This window comes from Aotus nancymaae, unplaced genomic scaffold (genome assembly GCF_030222135.1).
Source record: "Aotus nancymaae isolate 86718 unplaced genomic scaffold, 86718_ANA_hifiasm-v0.15.2.pri h1tg000019l, whole genome shotgun sequence".
Taxonomy (NCBI): Eukaryota; Metazoa; Chordata; class Mammalia; order Primates; family Aotidae; genus Aotus; species Aotus nancymaae.
The window spans coordinates 49,833,402-49,850,236 of NW_026988431.1; the positions used below are offsets into that span (position 1 = coordinate 49,833,402).

Below are 16,835 nucleotides of genomic sequence, written 5' to 3' on the forward strand. Positions count from 1 at the left end.
ATCTACTCTCCTTTACCACTAGGATTAACTTGGGGAGGGTGAGCATTTAGGTTCAAAGCCTGGGACTGCTGAAGCCTCAGGTTGCTCAGAGGTCAGGAGGTCCCTGGTAGTATATAAGTACTGTTTTATTTATAGGCTAGAGTCAAATTTGTGGCTTGGCCATTTTTGTAATGGTAAGCTTGAAGTCAAAACAATTCACTCAAAAAATTTGACATATTAATACAATTTGTAAGTAAAATTCAAGATTTCCTGCCCATACTCAAACCTCTTAGGACTTAGAAATTGGAATATGCTATGAAATCAAGTTTCTTTGATTTTTAATACTCATTCTTTGTGGGACTGGGAATAGGAATGTTTGTCACCTATAATTTAAGATAAGTTGTTGTTTAAAGATTTTAAAATATTTGGATATAAGTTTTGTGAATTTTGACAATAAGAGAAGAAGCAGTTTATGAATTTGTGAAATTGGTGTTTTTTCCAATATTCTTTCCCGAGATTTTTAAGAAAATATTTTCTAAAAAGAACATTGTTATGTATTTAAAATTAGAGATTTTATCAGGATGCTTTGGGCTACAAGTAACAGCAGTAGGATAGTGTCAGTTTTAGTGGATCAGAGTCTGAGCAATATCCCCAAGAATCTTGATGTTCTTTTTGTCTCCATCCTGCTGCCCTCAGCACTGGCTTCAACCGAAAGCTAAGCCAGGTCCTTATATAATCACAAGATGGCTATAGTTCCTCCACCCTGGAGGCCTCATTTGGATATGGTGCCTGCAGGCAGGAAGGTACTGGTTTTCTAATGTCTTTTTAGAAGTGAAAAAAAAATTATCAGATGCCACCAACAGCCTTCTCCTTATATTTCCCTGGCTGGAACCCTTGACATATCCTCTCCTAAATGAACCACTAGCAAGGGGAACAGGGCTACCACAATTACCTTAGACCAAGCAGGATTTATCCTTAGAACAAATGATAATTGAGACTTTGATGGCCAGGAAAAAGGCCGTAGTGAGTGTTCAGAAGGTAACCAATGGAGTTTGCTAAAGAGGTAGAGCATTAATGATGCTCTGAGAGCTTGATGACATTTTCTACAGATTTTAAGTACTATAATATCTAGGTTAATTAGGGGAACACCTCTCTGAAATAATGAAAAATATGAAGATTATAAAATCTAGTTCTATTGTTTTTAAACTGATATGGATACAAAATATACTTTTATTACTTTCACATATATATGAAAGTATATATATATCAGGATAAAGTATATATACACACACACACACACACACACACACACACATATATCCTGATATATAAATATATATATATATATGTAAAAGGATAAAGATAGATAAATAAGGCTTAAAAGAAAGACTGTCATTTATGGTGAAAATTTTTTAAGAATTCCAAAAGGAGAATACTAAGAAAGAATAGTAGAAAGGGTCAACTCTACTGAGGAACAACCCAGATGAAGAGCAATTGAGTGGTGATGCTGGTGGGCATGGGATAGGCAGGACCTTTCTTCAAATTAATTAAAACACAGAGAAGGGAGTGACACCTGGTGAATCATTGAAATAGTGGTTGTCACACTCCAATCTACCTAAGAATCATGGGGAGCTTGTTGAAATTGTATATTACAGTATGGCCTCTCCCACAGACTCAGCCCCAGGACCAGATTCCTGGGCTCCTTTTCCACAGATAATCTAGTTTTACATTTAGATCTGGGGTGGCTCCAAGCAATCACATTTTTAATGCACTCCCCACATGATACTGATGCAGGTGGTCCAGTGAAACCCACTCTGAGGAATCACATATGGAACATTTAATCCAGCTGGCTCCTCACCAGTACCCTCCAATCAATCAGCCCTGTGTGAAGCAGCATTTGCAGAAGCATCTATACTCAGACTAACACAATAAGTATGTGGACTAGAGTTAGACAGCCTGACAGCTACCAAACCCCAGGAGAGCCCAGGATCCCCATAGCCCAAGGCAAACCTCCAGTGCCCCCACCGGGTAGCACACCCTGCCCCTTCATCACACCTCTAAAAACAACCTAGAGCAAAAATAAATGGCAAAGCAGACAAGCAAACAGAGGATCTTAAGTCTGAGGCTTCACACACAACCAAAGATTAGTATGTGAGGAAACACCTTCTACCAATTCCCCCCAAAAAGTGACTGTGAATTAACACAGAAAATCCTTAACGCCCTAGAAAATTGTTGAATAGCAAACAGATGACATTAGAATAAGTATAATTGATATCCCCCATAGTATGTCCAGGATTGCAACCATAAAAGAACGGACTGTTATGGGAAGCTATTGGGAATTCAGGAGATTTAAAATATCATAAAAATGATCCCATTCATGCTAAAAACAAATACAAATGCACATACACATTCATATGAATTTAAATACATTGAATAAATGATAGGATTTCAACAGTTAATTTCTAGAAGTGAAAGTGTGGGCTTTTTGGAAACTCTTATTTCACTCTATTATATATTGCTTAAATGCTTTACACTGTGGATATATTTATTTTCATGTATGTGGTAAGAACAAAGTTTACTTAAAGTGATTTATGATCTGTCACTAAGAATATGTCTAAGTGGTTATGTAAAATATGTTTTATATGTTTTCTGGCTGGGCACGGTGGCTCATGCCTGTAATCCCAGCACTTTGGGAGGCCGAGGGAGGTGGATCACCGGAGGTCAGGAGTTCAAGACCAGCCTGACCAATATGGTGAAACCCCCGTCTCTACTAAAAATACAAAAATTAGCCAGGCATGGTGGCTTGTGCTTGTAGTCCCAGCTACTCAGGAGGCTGAGACAGGAGAATTGCTTGAACTTGGAAGGCAAAGGTTGCAGTGAGCCAAGATAGTGTCATTGCACTCCAGCCTGGATGACAGAGTGGACTCTTTCTCAAAACAATAAAAAAATTAAAATATGTTTTCTAATTTAAGAACCTCTGTAATGTACTTACACTTTAATTCCTTTTTTTTTTGAGCAAGCTAACACAGGACTTATATTTTAATTTCATTAGCTGTCACCTGCTCCTCATTTAACTGATAATTTGAACAATAGTAAACTTATGACCATCACAAAGTACTAATTTTTAAAGCTCCTACTTGGCCTTTCAACAACATCTGACAGTTGACAAGTCTGTTCTTGAGACAGTCTCCTTTATTGAGATATAAATACCAGTGTTATCCTGATTTTCCTCTCACCTTCCTGTTCACTAATGAAATTTTTTTTGCCTGGCAAGCAGAAGGTGACTTGGTGGCATTCCAGTGTCAGTGTATAGATCCATTTTTCACATGATCCTAACTTGAACAGGGTGTGTTTATTTCATTTATTTATTCAATATAAAATGTTTACTGAGAGCCAGGACTATTGTGTGCAGGCACTAGATATTGGAGCAACAAGATTGGCACTTTTCCATAGAGTTACTGAGATAATTTCAGGCCATGCTAAGTGCTGCAAAAATATAAAATGGGCATAATAGATTGTGAGTAGTGAGGAGGGGTGGTATACTTTTGACAGAGTGGTCAGAATGGCATCCCTGAGCAGATGACCTTTAAGTTAAGATATGAATAACAGAAAGGAGCTAGCCACGATTACATCTGGGAGCAAGGAGATCAAGACAAGACCCTACATTTCTTGGAAATCAGTTTTACAGGTTCAAAAAACGTGAAGACCAGTGGGGACAGAATAATGGCTTCCCAAAGAGTTTCATGTCCTAATCCCTGGAATCTGTATGTTCCCTTACATGGCAAAAGGCACTTTGCAAATATGATTAAGAATTTCGAGTCCAGGCATAATGGCTCATACTTGTAATCCCAGCACTTTGGGAGACTGAGCCAGATGGATCAGTTTAGGCCAGGAATTTAAGACATGGCTATCGTGGTGAAACCCTGTCTTTACTAAAAATACAAAAATTAACTGGGTGTGATGGCACACACCTGTAATCCCAGCTACTCAGGAGGCTGAGGCACAAGAATCGCTCGAAACCAGGAGGCAGGGAGGTGGAGGCTGTAGTGAGGTGAGATCATACCACTGCACTCCAGCTTGGGTGGCAAAATGAGACTCTGTCTCAAAAAAAAAAAAAAGGAATTTTGAGATGGAGAAATTATCCTGGATTATGTGGGCAGGCCTAATGCAATTATGAGGTTCTTAGAAGAGGAAGCAAGAGGGTGAAAGTCACAAAAGCAGATGTGAGGATGAATACAGAGGTTGCAATGATATGATATGATGATGGAGGAAGGGGCCACAACCCAGAAATACCGGTGGGCTCTAGAAGATAGAAAACGTAAGGAAATGAATTCTCCCCTGGAGCCTTAAGAAGGAACACAACCTGGTGATACCTTGATTTTTAGGACTTCTGACCTCCAGAACTGTGAAATAATACATTTGTATTGCCTTTAGACACTAAGAAGCTTGTGGTCTTTTGTTACAGCAGCAATAAGAAATTAAATTGACCAGTGTTTCCGGAAGAGTTTCTGTGGAGTGTGGATTTATAAAGAGAGCTATGGGAAGCCTGGGGAGAATTCTAAGAGACTAATCTAATCTGTGTTTTCAAAGGTCACTGTGGTTGCTACTTGAAGAATGGACTGGAGTAGGAGTAAAAGCAATATCAGGGAGTCTGGGTGGCAGGCTGTGCATTCATGCAAGTGAGACATGATTAGGTTTAGCCTAAGGCTGTAACGTGGAAATGGAGAGAAATAAATGCCAGAGGTCAATCTGATTTACTGATAGAGAAAATGTGATTGGGGAGCATGGAGACTGGAAGTGAAAGGAAACAATAAAGATGGGCTTGAGGCTTTTTGCATCAGTGTAGACAGTTGAGAGGCAGCAAAGTGTAGTGGCTGAGAGCTCAGACTCCAGATCCAGACTGCTGGGGTTCAAATCCCAGCACTACTCCTTAGTACTTAGGTCAAGTTGGCCAAGTTTCTTTTCTCTTTAGTCTCAGTTCCCTAAACTGTAAAATGGGAATAAGGGCTTCTTTGAGGAGTGCACAAGATACATACCCATTACTATCACCATTGTGTTTGTTCCATTTATTGAAGTGGGAAAATCTGTGAAAGAAATAAATATAGGGAGTGGAGGATTTGTTAAAATTGAGATGCCTTTGAGACAGCAAAGTAGAGATATCAAGGAGGCAGTTTAAGTATAGCTGTTTCATGTAAGCCAGTGGAGTGGCATATACCATCACCTTTCAAAGTGGGGGGAAATATCTAGTTATTTTATTTTATTGGCAGGAGCAGCAGGGGCCTTTCTGAAGGGTTATTCATAGCAATTGAAGAGAAAGGATCACCACCATTTGCTAAGAGTAAAAGAAGGAATGCAATACTTAAAAAGATGGAGGCATTCTTTCTATTCCACCCAATTTCTCCATCCTAATGAAGGTGAAGGTAACAAGTGGGTAATGAAGGGTAGACCATAGAAAGAGTGGCTCAACTGGTGCAGGGCAAGGGAAGGGACCATGCTGAGGGGACTTCTTGGAATGGTAGGTGGCTTTAAAATTGCAGCCCAAATGTATTATCTACATAGTAAAATAACCATTAACAGGAGTTCTTCTGTCCCTGCTTCTAGATTTGGAAAAGTGTGTATTAACAGTCTGAACATATAGTGAAAGTTGTGCTGGGGCTGCTGAATCACAAAGGCATTTGTAAAAGAAACATTTTTTGTTTAATTTAAACATTTTTTGTTTAAAGCAAATTTGTAAAACTTGGAAAATATAAGGATATACAAAAAAGTCATAGTTATATTTTGATATATCTTTCTAGTCCATTTTCCTTTTTAAGTAATTTGCATTTTATTTTCTTATCTTTATGAATAGTAAAGTTCACAGTTCCATTCCCAGGCAACGTAAAAGTGAATGTTTTACATATAAGACACCCACGTGTAATGTGTTAACATGGGGCTTTGGGTTTTTTTTTTTTGTTTTTTGGATTTTTATGAGCCACTGTGATTTACTAGTCTATTAAAGGCCATCACACAATTTAAAACTGCAATCACAACAAGGCAGTCTTCAAGCAATTAAAAACAATGAATTGTTGAACCAGCCTGGGAGATCTATTGAGTAATCTGGCCTTTCAAGTAATGTCAAGTGGAAACCCTGTTTTCTCTTTCCATCTGAGGATCATTAAAAAGAAAAAACAAATCTAAACTAAACAAAAAACCACCTGTTCGAGTGAAAGTCAGTATTCGGCCCATGTGACTTGGAGACATACTCTTCAGCTGGTTGGCGGAGGCACTGTCACTCCAACGTGTGCAGGAGCACTGAGAGGTCTGCCTCCATGCCTGTGGCCCATTGTGCAAGCTCTGGAAATTGGCATGCTTCCTGAAGCGCTGCCACCAACAGACAAAGGCCTCCACTACCTGCAAGTGCACATTGTGGGGATGGTTGGCCTTACAGCGGTAGATGTCTATCTGGTGCAGTACCAAAGACAGCACCACTGGCTTCCACTTAGGGCCCAGACTCTGGGCCAGCTGATTAATCTGCCAGTTTGATGCCGAGCTGTTGGTGTGTGAGGGGATCCCAGTCATTGTGTCACTGGCAGGTGGCTCAGTCATGGCTTCTTCCCATGCTTTCTCCAGCTTCTCCCTTATTCATGAAAATTCCTGTAGGGAATCTAGGAAAGTATCAAATGCTTTGAGACCCCTGGAAAGTAGGCTATTCAGCAGCAGCATTGTTTTCTGGAGGCTTGTGGCTTGATCTTTGATTTCTTGAACATGGTTTTCTGTCAAGATTCCTTCCTGGTAAAGTTACTGAAGAACCAATCCCTCCACCAATACCTCTGCATCCAGCTGCAGGCAAAGTGAGCAAAGCATTTTTTGTCTCTGGCCTCCATTTCTCAGTCTACAACAATGTATCTTTGAGGGGAACAGAATTCTAGTCCATTTTTCTAAGTAGTATATATTTTTAACATAATTGGGAATATACTTTATGTACTGTTTTTGTTTTGTTTTGTTTTGTTTTGTTTTGAGATAGAGTCTTACACTGTCACCTGGGCTGGAGTGCAATGGCGCAATCTTGGCTCACTGCAACCTCCACCTCCCAGGTTGACACGATTCTCCTGCCTCAGCCTCCCAAGTAGCTGGGATTACCTAATCAGTGTCATAAATTTACATACAATACTTTAATCTACCATCTATACTTCAGTTTTGTCAGTTGACCTAATGATATCTTTTATAGCATTTTCCCTTCTAGTACAGGATCCAATCTGGAGTCTGTTTACTTGGGTATCTCTTTTAGCCTCCTTTAATCTAGAATATTTCCAGTTTGTCTTTGTCTTTTAATGACAGTGAATTTTTTAGGAATGCAGAACCCCTCACACTTTTTAAAAATAAAAAGTTCTTCATTATGTATTGGTCTGATGTTTTCTCTCTATTAGATTAAGGATGTATATTCTTAGCCAGAAAACCACATAGGGAGTGATATGTCCTCAGGGTATCACATCTGGAGGCACATGATAACCATTTGCCCCTAACCGGTGATGTTCATTTTGATCCCCTGATCAAGATGTTGCTCACTTTTTCTGCATAATTGCTGGGGAGTTTTGTTCTCTTTCAATAAATAAGAAGTCTAGAAGACACACTTTAAATGCATGTGAATATTCTGCTTCTCACCAAAATTTATTCTTAGATATAGCATCCATTAATGATTTTTGCCTGATCTCAGTTTTACTATAGTAATTCCTAAATGATGACTTTTTAAAGTTCCAGACCATCCTCCCCATTTATTAGTTAGGCTTTAGCATTCTACAGTAAGCAAGATCCTACCTTCGTCTATTTGTTTATTTATTGTACAGACTCATGAATTCCTATCTTTTAATGGCTTATAGTTTATTACTGTCCTGAATTATTGTTCTAGGCTTAGTAAGTAGAAGCCCTTCAGACTGGCTTTTCTGACATTAGAGCATTATCTCATCATCTTTTGTAAACACTTTCTTACTTTCTGTCATTACAAGATATTTCAGATATACTTACTTTGCCCCAGGCTTGAAATTAGCCATTTCTATGAGTAGTCCTGGTTCCTCTGATAGAGAATGGTGATAGAAGCCAAGATCTGGGTTCTGAGTGTGCTCATGTGCTACTTGATTGTAGTGATGGCTTCATGGGCATATACATATGTCAAACGTATCAGATTATACACTTTAAAGATGTGCAGTGTATTACATGTCAACACAATACCTTAATAGGGACATTTTACAAAAACAGAGTAGTAGCAGATAACATTTTTAATGGCTTTAAAATAAAAGCTAAATTAAAATATAGTGTTCAGAGATAAAACTTAGATAATAAAGTCCTAAGGAAAATCAGTGATAACAATATTATTCATGAGAATGGTTACTTTTAGGGAGCAGGGAGTTGGCTATGATTGGAACCAGGGACATAAAGGACTTCTAGAATAGCTGGTAAGGTTTTATTTTTTGACCTGGTTGGTAATCACCAGAATATTCTTCTTATAATAATTCATTATATTATATAATTGTTTTATGCAATTTTCTGTATCTTACAGTTTTGTTATATTTTACAATAAAAAGATTTAAAAATAAATGAATATTGTGTATGTTCATGATGATTTTTACATTATTACTTACTAGAAATTAAAGTCATTCTGAAAGGAGGGCATTGATAATCTAACTATTTCATTGTGTGATTAACAAGCTATTTTGAGATGCATTCAGATTATGTCTTAACTAGTTAATAAGTAGTTTGAATACATTTAAATTGGATGTGAATTTTTTAATATATTAACCTTTTGAATATTATTACAAAACCCAATCATATAAGATGAAGGCAAATGTTTATTTCAGTTTTAGATCTTTCATCTAGTTCTTTTTAATGATTTTTATTTTCATGCTGAGATTTCTCATCTTTTTATTAATTAGAATAGATTTTCTTTTATGTCTTTGAGCAGAGTTAATAATTGCTTCTTCAAAAGTCTTTGCTCATTTCAGTATCTGGGTCATCTCAGAGTCAGTTCCTATTAACTATCTTTCTCTTTATAATGAGTCACACTTTTCTGAATACTTTTTTACTATGTTCTGGACATTGTGAATGTTATGTTATGGAAAGTCTGGATTCTGCTATATTTCTCCAAAAAAATATTATCGTTGTTGTTGATAGTGGTGAAGTGGTGTCGCTTTATGCCGGCAGTTAACTTGGCCTCAAATGGCAATTTCTGTACAGGACAGCAGCTCAATCTCAGTTCAGTTCTTTTTCTTTGTTTTTTTTTTTTTTTTTTTTTTGAGACTGAGTCTTAGCACTGTCACCCAGGCTGTAGTGCAGTGGCACGATCTCAGCTTACTGCAATCTCTGCTTCCTGGGTTCAAGCAATTCTCCTCCCTCAGCCTCCTGAGTAGCTGAGACTACAGGTGTGCACCACCACACCCACCTAATTTTTTTGTATTTTTAGAATTTTTAGAGATGGGGTTTCACCATGTTGGCCAGGATGGTCCCAATCTCCTGACCTCATGATCTGCCCGCCTCGGCCTCCCAAAGTGCTGGGATAGTTCTTTTTCTTTAACCAGGCTGCTTGGAATCTGCTTAATACATGTGTAGTTCAGGGGCAGAATTTATATGAAGTATTTGGGACTCTCTTTCTCTGCTCTCCCCTATTCAGCATTCTTTCTTTACTTTCCAACAGCTGTGGTTGCCCCAAATACCATGCCGTCTGGTTCTTTGGACCAGAAAGACTGAAGATTTCTATGTGAGTTTTAGTTCTCCTGTAGGGTGCTGACTGGGGCCTGTCCTCAGGCTTAAAATTATTTTTAATAATCCAACCCCATGCTGTCACCTCATTCCAAGTGTCAGCTTCCCTCCAGAGTCTCCCTACTTTTGGTCACTTTCCAATACCTTCACATAGGTATTTTGGTGTTTTGATTTTGTTTATTTGTTGTTTTTGTTTTTTAATGTTGTCCAGAGTTTATACTTTTTACTTACATGCAGATCAATCTGACAGAAGCTTAGTTGGCCAGTATAGAAATGAACTGAATGTTTATTTCTTTAAACAAATAATAATATGAAGATGTTAAGAAATTCCTTCTATTGAAGAGTAAAATAATGCTACAGAAAAACACATACTTTATTTTGAAATAATATGTTTGAACTTCTTTTGTATTATTTTAGGAATAAATCTAATGAAGCTGATGACTGTCAAAGAGAACTGAGAAAACTGAAATTTGAATCCATTATTTCTGAGTCACAGTATGCATTACCGATTTTTCAATTCATACTTTTAATAATTGAACTTAAAACTGTATTTAAGTAACATTTTATTTAAAAGGCACTTAGCATTTCTTATTTTCTTGTTGTTTACATAAACAATACCTAATTCAAGCTTATAATGTCTTGCAGTTAGTTATTGCTATTGCCACTGCCTAGATGGGAAGATTTTAACATTATAGAACCATTCATTTTTTTTTTTTTTTTTTTTGAGATGGAGTTTCGCTCTTGTTACCCAGGCTGGAGTGCAATGGCGCGATCTCAGCTCACCGCAACCTCCGCCTCCTGGGTTCAGGCAATTCTCCTGCCTCAGCCTCCTGAGTAGCTGGGATTACAGGCACGTGCCACCATGCCCAGCTAATTTTTTGTATTAGTAGAGACGGGGTTTCACCATGTTGACCAGGATGGTCTCGATCTCTTGACCTCGTGATCCACCCGCCTCGGCCTCCCAAAGTGTAACAGGCTTGCTCATTTTTTTTAACATTTTTAATTTTTTTTTAAGCCACAGTTATAATCTATAATTTCAAATGAGCTCTTTATACATCTTTGATAAAGATAAAATGTAGTATATAATGCATGTTGGTTTTTTTTTTTTTCCTATTTCTTTTTAGGCATACAATGCTGCTTAAAGAAAAAGAAGACTCTTTAATGACTTGTCAGCAAATATATAAAACATTACAGGAAGAGCTGACTGCAAAAGAAAAGCAAGAAGAAGACATAAAGAGAAGAATTAACCTTGCAGAAAATGAACTGGAGATAACCAAAACTCTTCTGAATCAGACAAGGGAAGAGGTTTTAACACTGAAAAATGAAAGGTGCAGTCAACAATAATTTTTTACAAAAACATCTTATGTTTAAGTTAGTATTCCATATATATTTGAAACATCAGTGTCCGACATATTGTAACAATAGTGAAGTCACAACTGGGACCAAAGATATATTTCTCCTACAAGATCATTGCATCCCACTACCTCATTTTACAAGTGATTAGACTGAAGCCCCAGTTGGTTACATAACTTGGTAAAGTTGCAGTTGATGAATGTAGGAGTGAAGCCCGGGTTGTATTTGGTGTCAAATTTTTATTTTAAAAAAATCAGACCATGTGTGATACTTGTACTACTAAATTGCACCTGGGTCAGTGATTTGTAGATTCTATCATTTTTCCAACAAAAAACATCTTTTTATATCACTTTTTCCTGTTATTGGCACCTACTTTTCTTCTCTCCTCCTTGTCTGTCAGCACATCTTGTTGAGGATATGCCACAAGCAAAGGTATTTCCTTAAGTGTATCAAGGATACTAAGAAGCACATTGGTTCAGGCTTCCAAGATACTTTTGCTTAGTTAATTTGCCTTTAAATTAACCTTATCTGTAATTAATATTTCAACCTTGCTTTCTTTCTTTTTGTTTTCATTTGCCTGCTGTGTCTTTGTTCATTCTTTCTGAATCCTTTAGTTTTAAATGTATATTCAATATATAGCACAAATTTTGAGGTTTTTTTTTGTTTGTTTGTTTCATTGGTTTAAAAAATCTGGGCATCTTTAAGAGGTTATTTCATTTACATTTACTGAAGTAATTATTATATTCACTAAGAACACAAGTTTCATAAGGGCAAGCATTTTTGTTTTGTGTCTTTTCTGTGGACAGAAAGCACATGATAAGTTGTTCTCATTCTTCCTATCATGTTTATATTTTAGTTTATATTTTATTAATTTTATTTTATGAATATAATTTAGAAGAGTTACAATTTTTTTTTAGTTCTTTGTAAAGCTATTTGCTGAGTCTGGCGGTGGGGCCAGGGGAGTGGTAGCAGTTAGCTTAGAATTAGATTTTTTGTCTCGGAACTCTTTTTGTCAACACTGTTCCCTGGGTACCATATCTGTTTCTATGCCAGGCAAGCAGGAAGTCTATGTAGTTTATAGGATAACAAGGCTTATCTATAGTCTTTCCTGAAATAATTTTATAATTACTTATCTTTGGTTGAATAAGATGAGCAACTGCGGAGCAGATATTTTCCCACCGTTTATTCTTCACCCTTCAACACCAATAGTGTACCCTATACTTACATTACTATTCCACCCCACCTCCTCTGCCATTTATTAGAAGCTGCAATTTTATAACAAGGAAATGTATAAGAGCCAGCCTTGTTAATTAAAAAAGGAATGATAGCTGAAAGATTGAACATGTGTAAGCAGAGATAAAAACTATATATGCTAACATATATAGTCAGAAAGATTAAAATCAGTTATATATTCTATACAAAAAGCACACATCATACATCTTTGAAAAGACACCATGGAACAAATAAAAATTTTCAAAGTATTTGGTTTAGAATTTTGATTATCTTAGCAGTTCCTATATTACCTAGGATATCCTATTTCCAGTGATGCCGGATTAATTAGACTTAACTGTTTAGTCAAATGAATGCTGTCTCCTTCACTGAAGTCATTGAAAAGATCCTATCCTTGTCTAATTGTTTCTGGAACTCTTCTCTGAGGACTGGCTTAAGTGCACATTTTATACTCTCGTCAGTATAACAGATCTTTACCCTTCAGGAATACATTTGATAATTGAAACAGTCTCAAAAGGGTCCAGTGAAAGTAAGTCCAGTGAATACGATGGGAAATCAATCTGGGAAATACTACTGGGGATCAAAAATAATTTTTTCTCTTTTTTCTATGCCTAATAAATTATCTCTGACTGCAATTTGAAGAAGGGAGTTTTATGAATGCTTTGAGGGTTAGTAACCTCAATAGAATATATAGAGAGCTTTCTTGGGGGATTGCTTTAAAATAGCATACACCTGGATGTATATATTTTACCATGTTTTAAAAAAATTATGATGACTATAATCTTACGCTCTAAGTGTTGAATGAGAGGACAGTTTCTATCAGCTTTCAGAGAATAGTGACATCACTGAACTAACTCCTATTCTTTTTTTCTCTTCTTTGTTTTCTCATATTATTGCCCTTGTACCTTCTTTGTTCTCTCTGCTTTAGTCTATCCAGAAACATACATGATATAACTTAGTCATTGGTGACACTAAGTTTACAGACATGATGTCTCTCACATAATAAAAATAAAAATGGCCAGGTGTGGTGGCTTACACCTGTAAGTCCAGCACTTTGGGAGGCCAAGGCAGGCAGATCACTTGAGGTCAGCAGTTTAAGACCGGCCTGGCCAACATGGTAAAACCCCATCTGTACTAAACTACCAAAATTAGCTGGGCATGGCGGCTCATGCTTATAATCCCAGATACTCGGGAGGCTGAGGCACAAGAATCACTTGAACCCAGGAGGCGAAGGTTGCAGTCAGCTAAGATCACACCACTGTCCAGCCTGGGTCTCAAAAAAATAAATTAGGCCAGGCACAGTGGCTCACGCCTGTAATCCCAGCACTTTGGGAGGCTGAGGCGGGTGGATCACGAGGTCAAGAGATCGAGACCATCCTGGTCAACATGGTGAAACCTCGTCTCTACTAAAAATACAAAAAATTAGCTGGGCATAGTGGCACGTGCCTGTAATCCCAGCTACTCAGGAGGCTGAGGCAGGAGAATTGCCTGAACCCAGGAGGCGGAGGTTGCGGTGAGCCGAGATCGCGCCATTGCACTCCAGCCTGGGTAACAAGAGCGAAACTCCGTCTCAAAAAAAAAAAAAAATTAATTAATTAAATAAAAAAATTTTTAACGTCCTTGTAGACCAGTAAGTTATCATGTAATCATAAGGTTACTCCTAAACATAAGCATTGCCTTTTTCTAGACTACCTTCAGATTTTGTTTGCCTTGTCCTCTAACTGTCCAGAGCCTGCCACACATATCCAGTGAATAAATATTTGCTGAGTGAGTGAATGAATGAATGGATCGCTTTGGGCAATTCAGCCAGTCTGTCAATTATTTGTTGGGCATTTACTATATGCCAGGTACTATGTACCCTGGAGTTAAAGCAATGAATCTGAAAAAATCTCTTTCCTCATGAAGCTTATATTTTAAGGATAGAGACAAACAGTAAAACAAAAAAAGTAGAAAACTGACTAGAATAATTACACATTGTGATAATGGATATGAAGTAGTAGACACTGATAGAAGGGGTGCCTGCTGTGGCTAGGGTGGTCATAAAAATGACTTCCAAGGTGATACTCTGCCCCTTCCCTAAAAGAAGACAAGTGGAAGTTACCAGGCCAAGAGCCTGGGAGGAGCTTTACAAGCAAAGGACAAGGTTGGTGAGTTCTGAGAAAGGACAGCAGGGTTAGCGTGGCTGGTGGCATAGTAAGTGTAAGTGAGGCATACAGGGTCACATTATTTAGGGCCTTGCAGGCCTTTGGGAGTTTAGATGCTGTTTTCAGTGCAATGAAGAGAAACCATTGAAGGAACTTAAGCAGAGGAGTGACACTGTAGAAAGATCATTCTGGGTGCTGGATGGAGAAAGTATTGGCAGTGGGAGCAAATCAGGACATTTACTGTTTTCATCAAGGATTTTATAGGTAGTGAAGCCTAAGAGCCATGAGAAAAATGAGAATCTCCAGCTCTTATCCCCTGTCACATTCTGTTGGGTTAAGTGTCTGTGTCAAGTGGATGGTAATAAAATGCCCAGGGCTTACTCCAGGGTGAGCCTAAGGTTTAAAAAGATATTCTGGGCTAGCCGCAGTAGTTCAAGCCTGTAATCCCAGCACTGGAAGGCCAAGGTGGATGGATCACCTGAGGTCAAGAGTTTGCAACCAGCCTGGCCAACATAGTGAAACCCTGTCTCTACTGAAAATTCAAAAATTAGCTGGGCGTGGTGGTGGGCACCTGTAATCCCAGCTAGTTGGGAGGCTGAGGCAGGAGAATCATTTGAACCTAGGAGGTGGAGATTGTAGTGAGCTGAGTTTGTGCCATTGCACTCCAGCCTGGGCAACAAGAACAAAACTCTGTCTCCAAAACACAAAACAAAACAAAAAAACAGATATTCTGAAGAACAAATGACTTTTGGAAGCTTTTGACATTACTGTTGAAACCTGTCTTGAAACAGTGGTCTTTTGGCTTCAGGGCAACCTCTTATTTGGTCTCTTTTCTAGCTCTGTTATGGTTCTTTCCTCTTACCTCTTGTGATCACCTGATAGCACACATTCCTTAAAATTCACACTTGAACTTGACTTTCCTCTTTCCACTTTCTTTCCTTCAGTAAACTGACCCTGTCTCAGCTTAGCAAGTTTGCTCTTGAAGCTTTGATTGGAAGCACCAATGGGACCTTTAAATAAGAAGTTTCCTTAAGCAGTTGGAGGTGTGAATGTCCCTCCAAAAGAAGCAGCTGGGCTAGGAAACACTTTTAATATAAAGATGCTTGGTAATACCATAGGAGATTCTGGTTCAGTAGGTCTGGGTAGTGCCTAGGAATCTGCTACTTGGCAAAGTCCCAAACCACTGCTATGGAAGTATTATAACCAACCAGGCTACCAGATGTGCCCACCAAAGGCCAGAGTCCAACTCACTCCTAGCGACTGTATGTGTTTTCATAAATCCAGGCAGTGTCAGATACACACCACCCTTCCTCCCTGACCCCTCAGGAGAACAGAGCCCTTACTGAGGTCATAAATTGTGCAGTTTAGAAGCTATGTAGTTTCAGAAGAGAAGAAAAAAATGTAAAAAGCCAGAGGTGATCCCAGAAGAAAACTAGTAGAACTTCTGAATTTGGAGCAGTAAGGGAGTTAGTAACTAGGAAATAGTTCAATATTAGTATAAATCTATTTATTTGGGCATTGCTTTCTTCCCCACACTCAGCTGAGGAAGTGCTAGGTAAAGAAGAACCTTCAATGAAAGGAAAAGAAGTAGGTCTTTTCGGATCATGAGATTCTGCAGGTGGAGACAGTCTGGCCAACTTGGTGACAGACACATTGGGACTGGTGAGAGGGGTTTCCTTTATGGATAGAGAGGAATGCAGCAAGGCATAAGGATAGTGCCAGAGAAAACTGTGACTGTTTATTAAATTCTGTGTAAAGACAGCCCTCAGCTCCCATTCTACTGGGACACAAGGTCTCTGTGGCCAAGGCCAGAACTCTGCCCAGAACCATGAATGTGCAACACTACTTCAGGCATATTGTGGGTTAAATAGTGTTCTGTGGGCTGATGGGGGTGGCTAATTCCATTCTTAGAGAAAACTGTTTCAATAGTAAAAATACCCTAAATTCCCTATAACAAATGTACAAATATATTTTGTAAGGACATATGTGTTTAAGCTTGAAGATTCCTACATATAGCACTTGGAGAAATTCACTTACACACTAGCATGTGGCCTACAGCCATACAGCCGGAACACACACTGTTTCTAATAGCTCTCATGCCCTTTGCATTCTTAGATGTTGTATTATCTTTATCTTGGTAAACTCCAAGAGAAAGTATAGAAAAAGACTTACTGTGATCAATTTACCCATCACATGATGGGAATAATGAAGAGTGTTGTTAGAGGAAAAGCTTAGTCGTAATTCAAGTTAAGTGCAAGTTGCTTATGTGTAAATTATTCTGAGATATAAATAATATATATCTGCATCTGTTTGGCAGTCTCTCTATTTATCTGTCTTAAATGTAGTTAACTAAATTGCCCCCCACTTCCCCATAATTTTTAGGCTACAGGGAAGGGTTTT

The 16,835-nt window shown here is 38.2% G+C and overlaps 1 protein-coding gene and 1 pseudogene across 1 annotated transcript in view; one reads left to right on the forward strand and one right to left on the reverse strand.

Annotated features, from left to right (window-relative positions):
• LEKR1 (leucine, glutamate and lysine rich 1) overlaps positions 1 to 16,835 on the forward strand; it is a 207,411-nt gene that overhangs the window by 140,890 nt on the left and 49,686 nt on the right. The window contains exons 8-9 of the mRNA XM_012447335.2: positions 10,126 to 10,203; positions 10,833 to 11,036. Of these exons, the coding sequence (XP_012302758.2) occupies positions 10,126 to 10,203; positions 10,833 to 11,036 (282 nt within the window). The remainder of the gene's footprint in view (positions 1 to 10,125; positions 10,204 to 10,832; positions 11,037 to 16,835) is intronic.
• On the reverse strand, positions 6,248 to 6,842 carry LOC105713579 (death domain-containing protein CRADD-like; annotated as a pseudogene).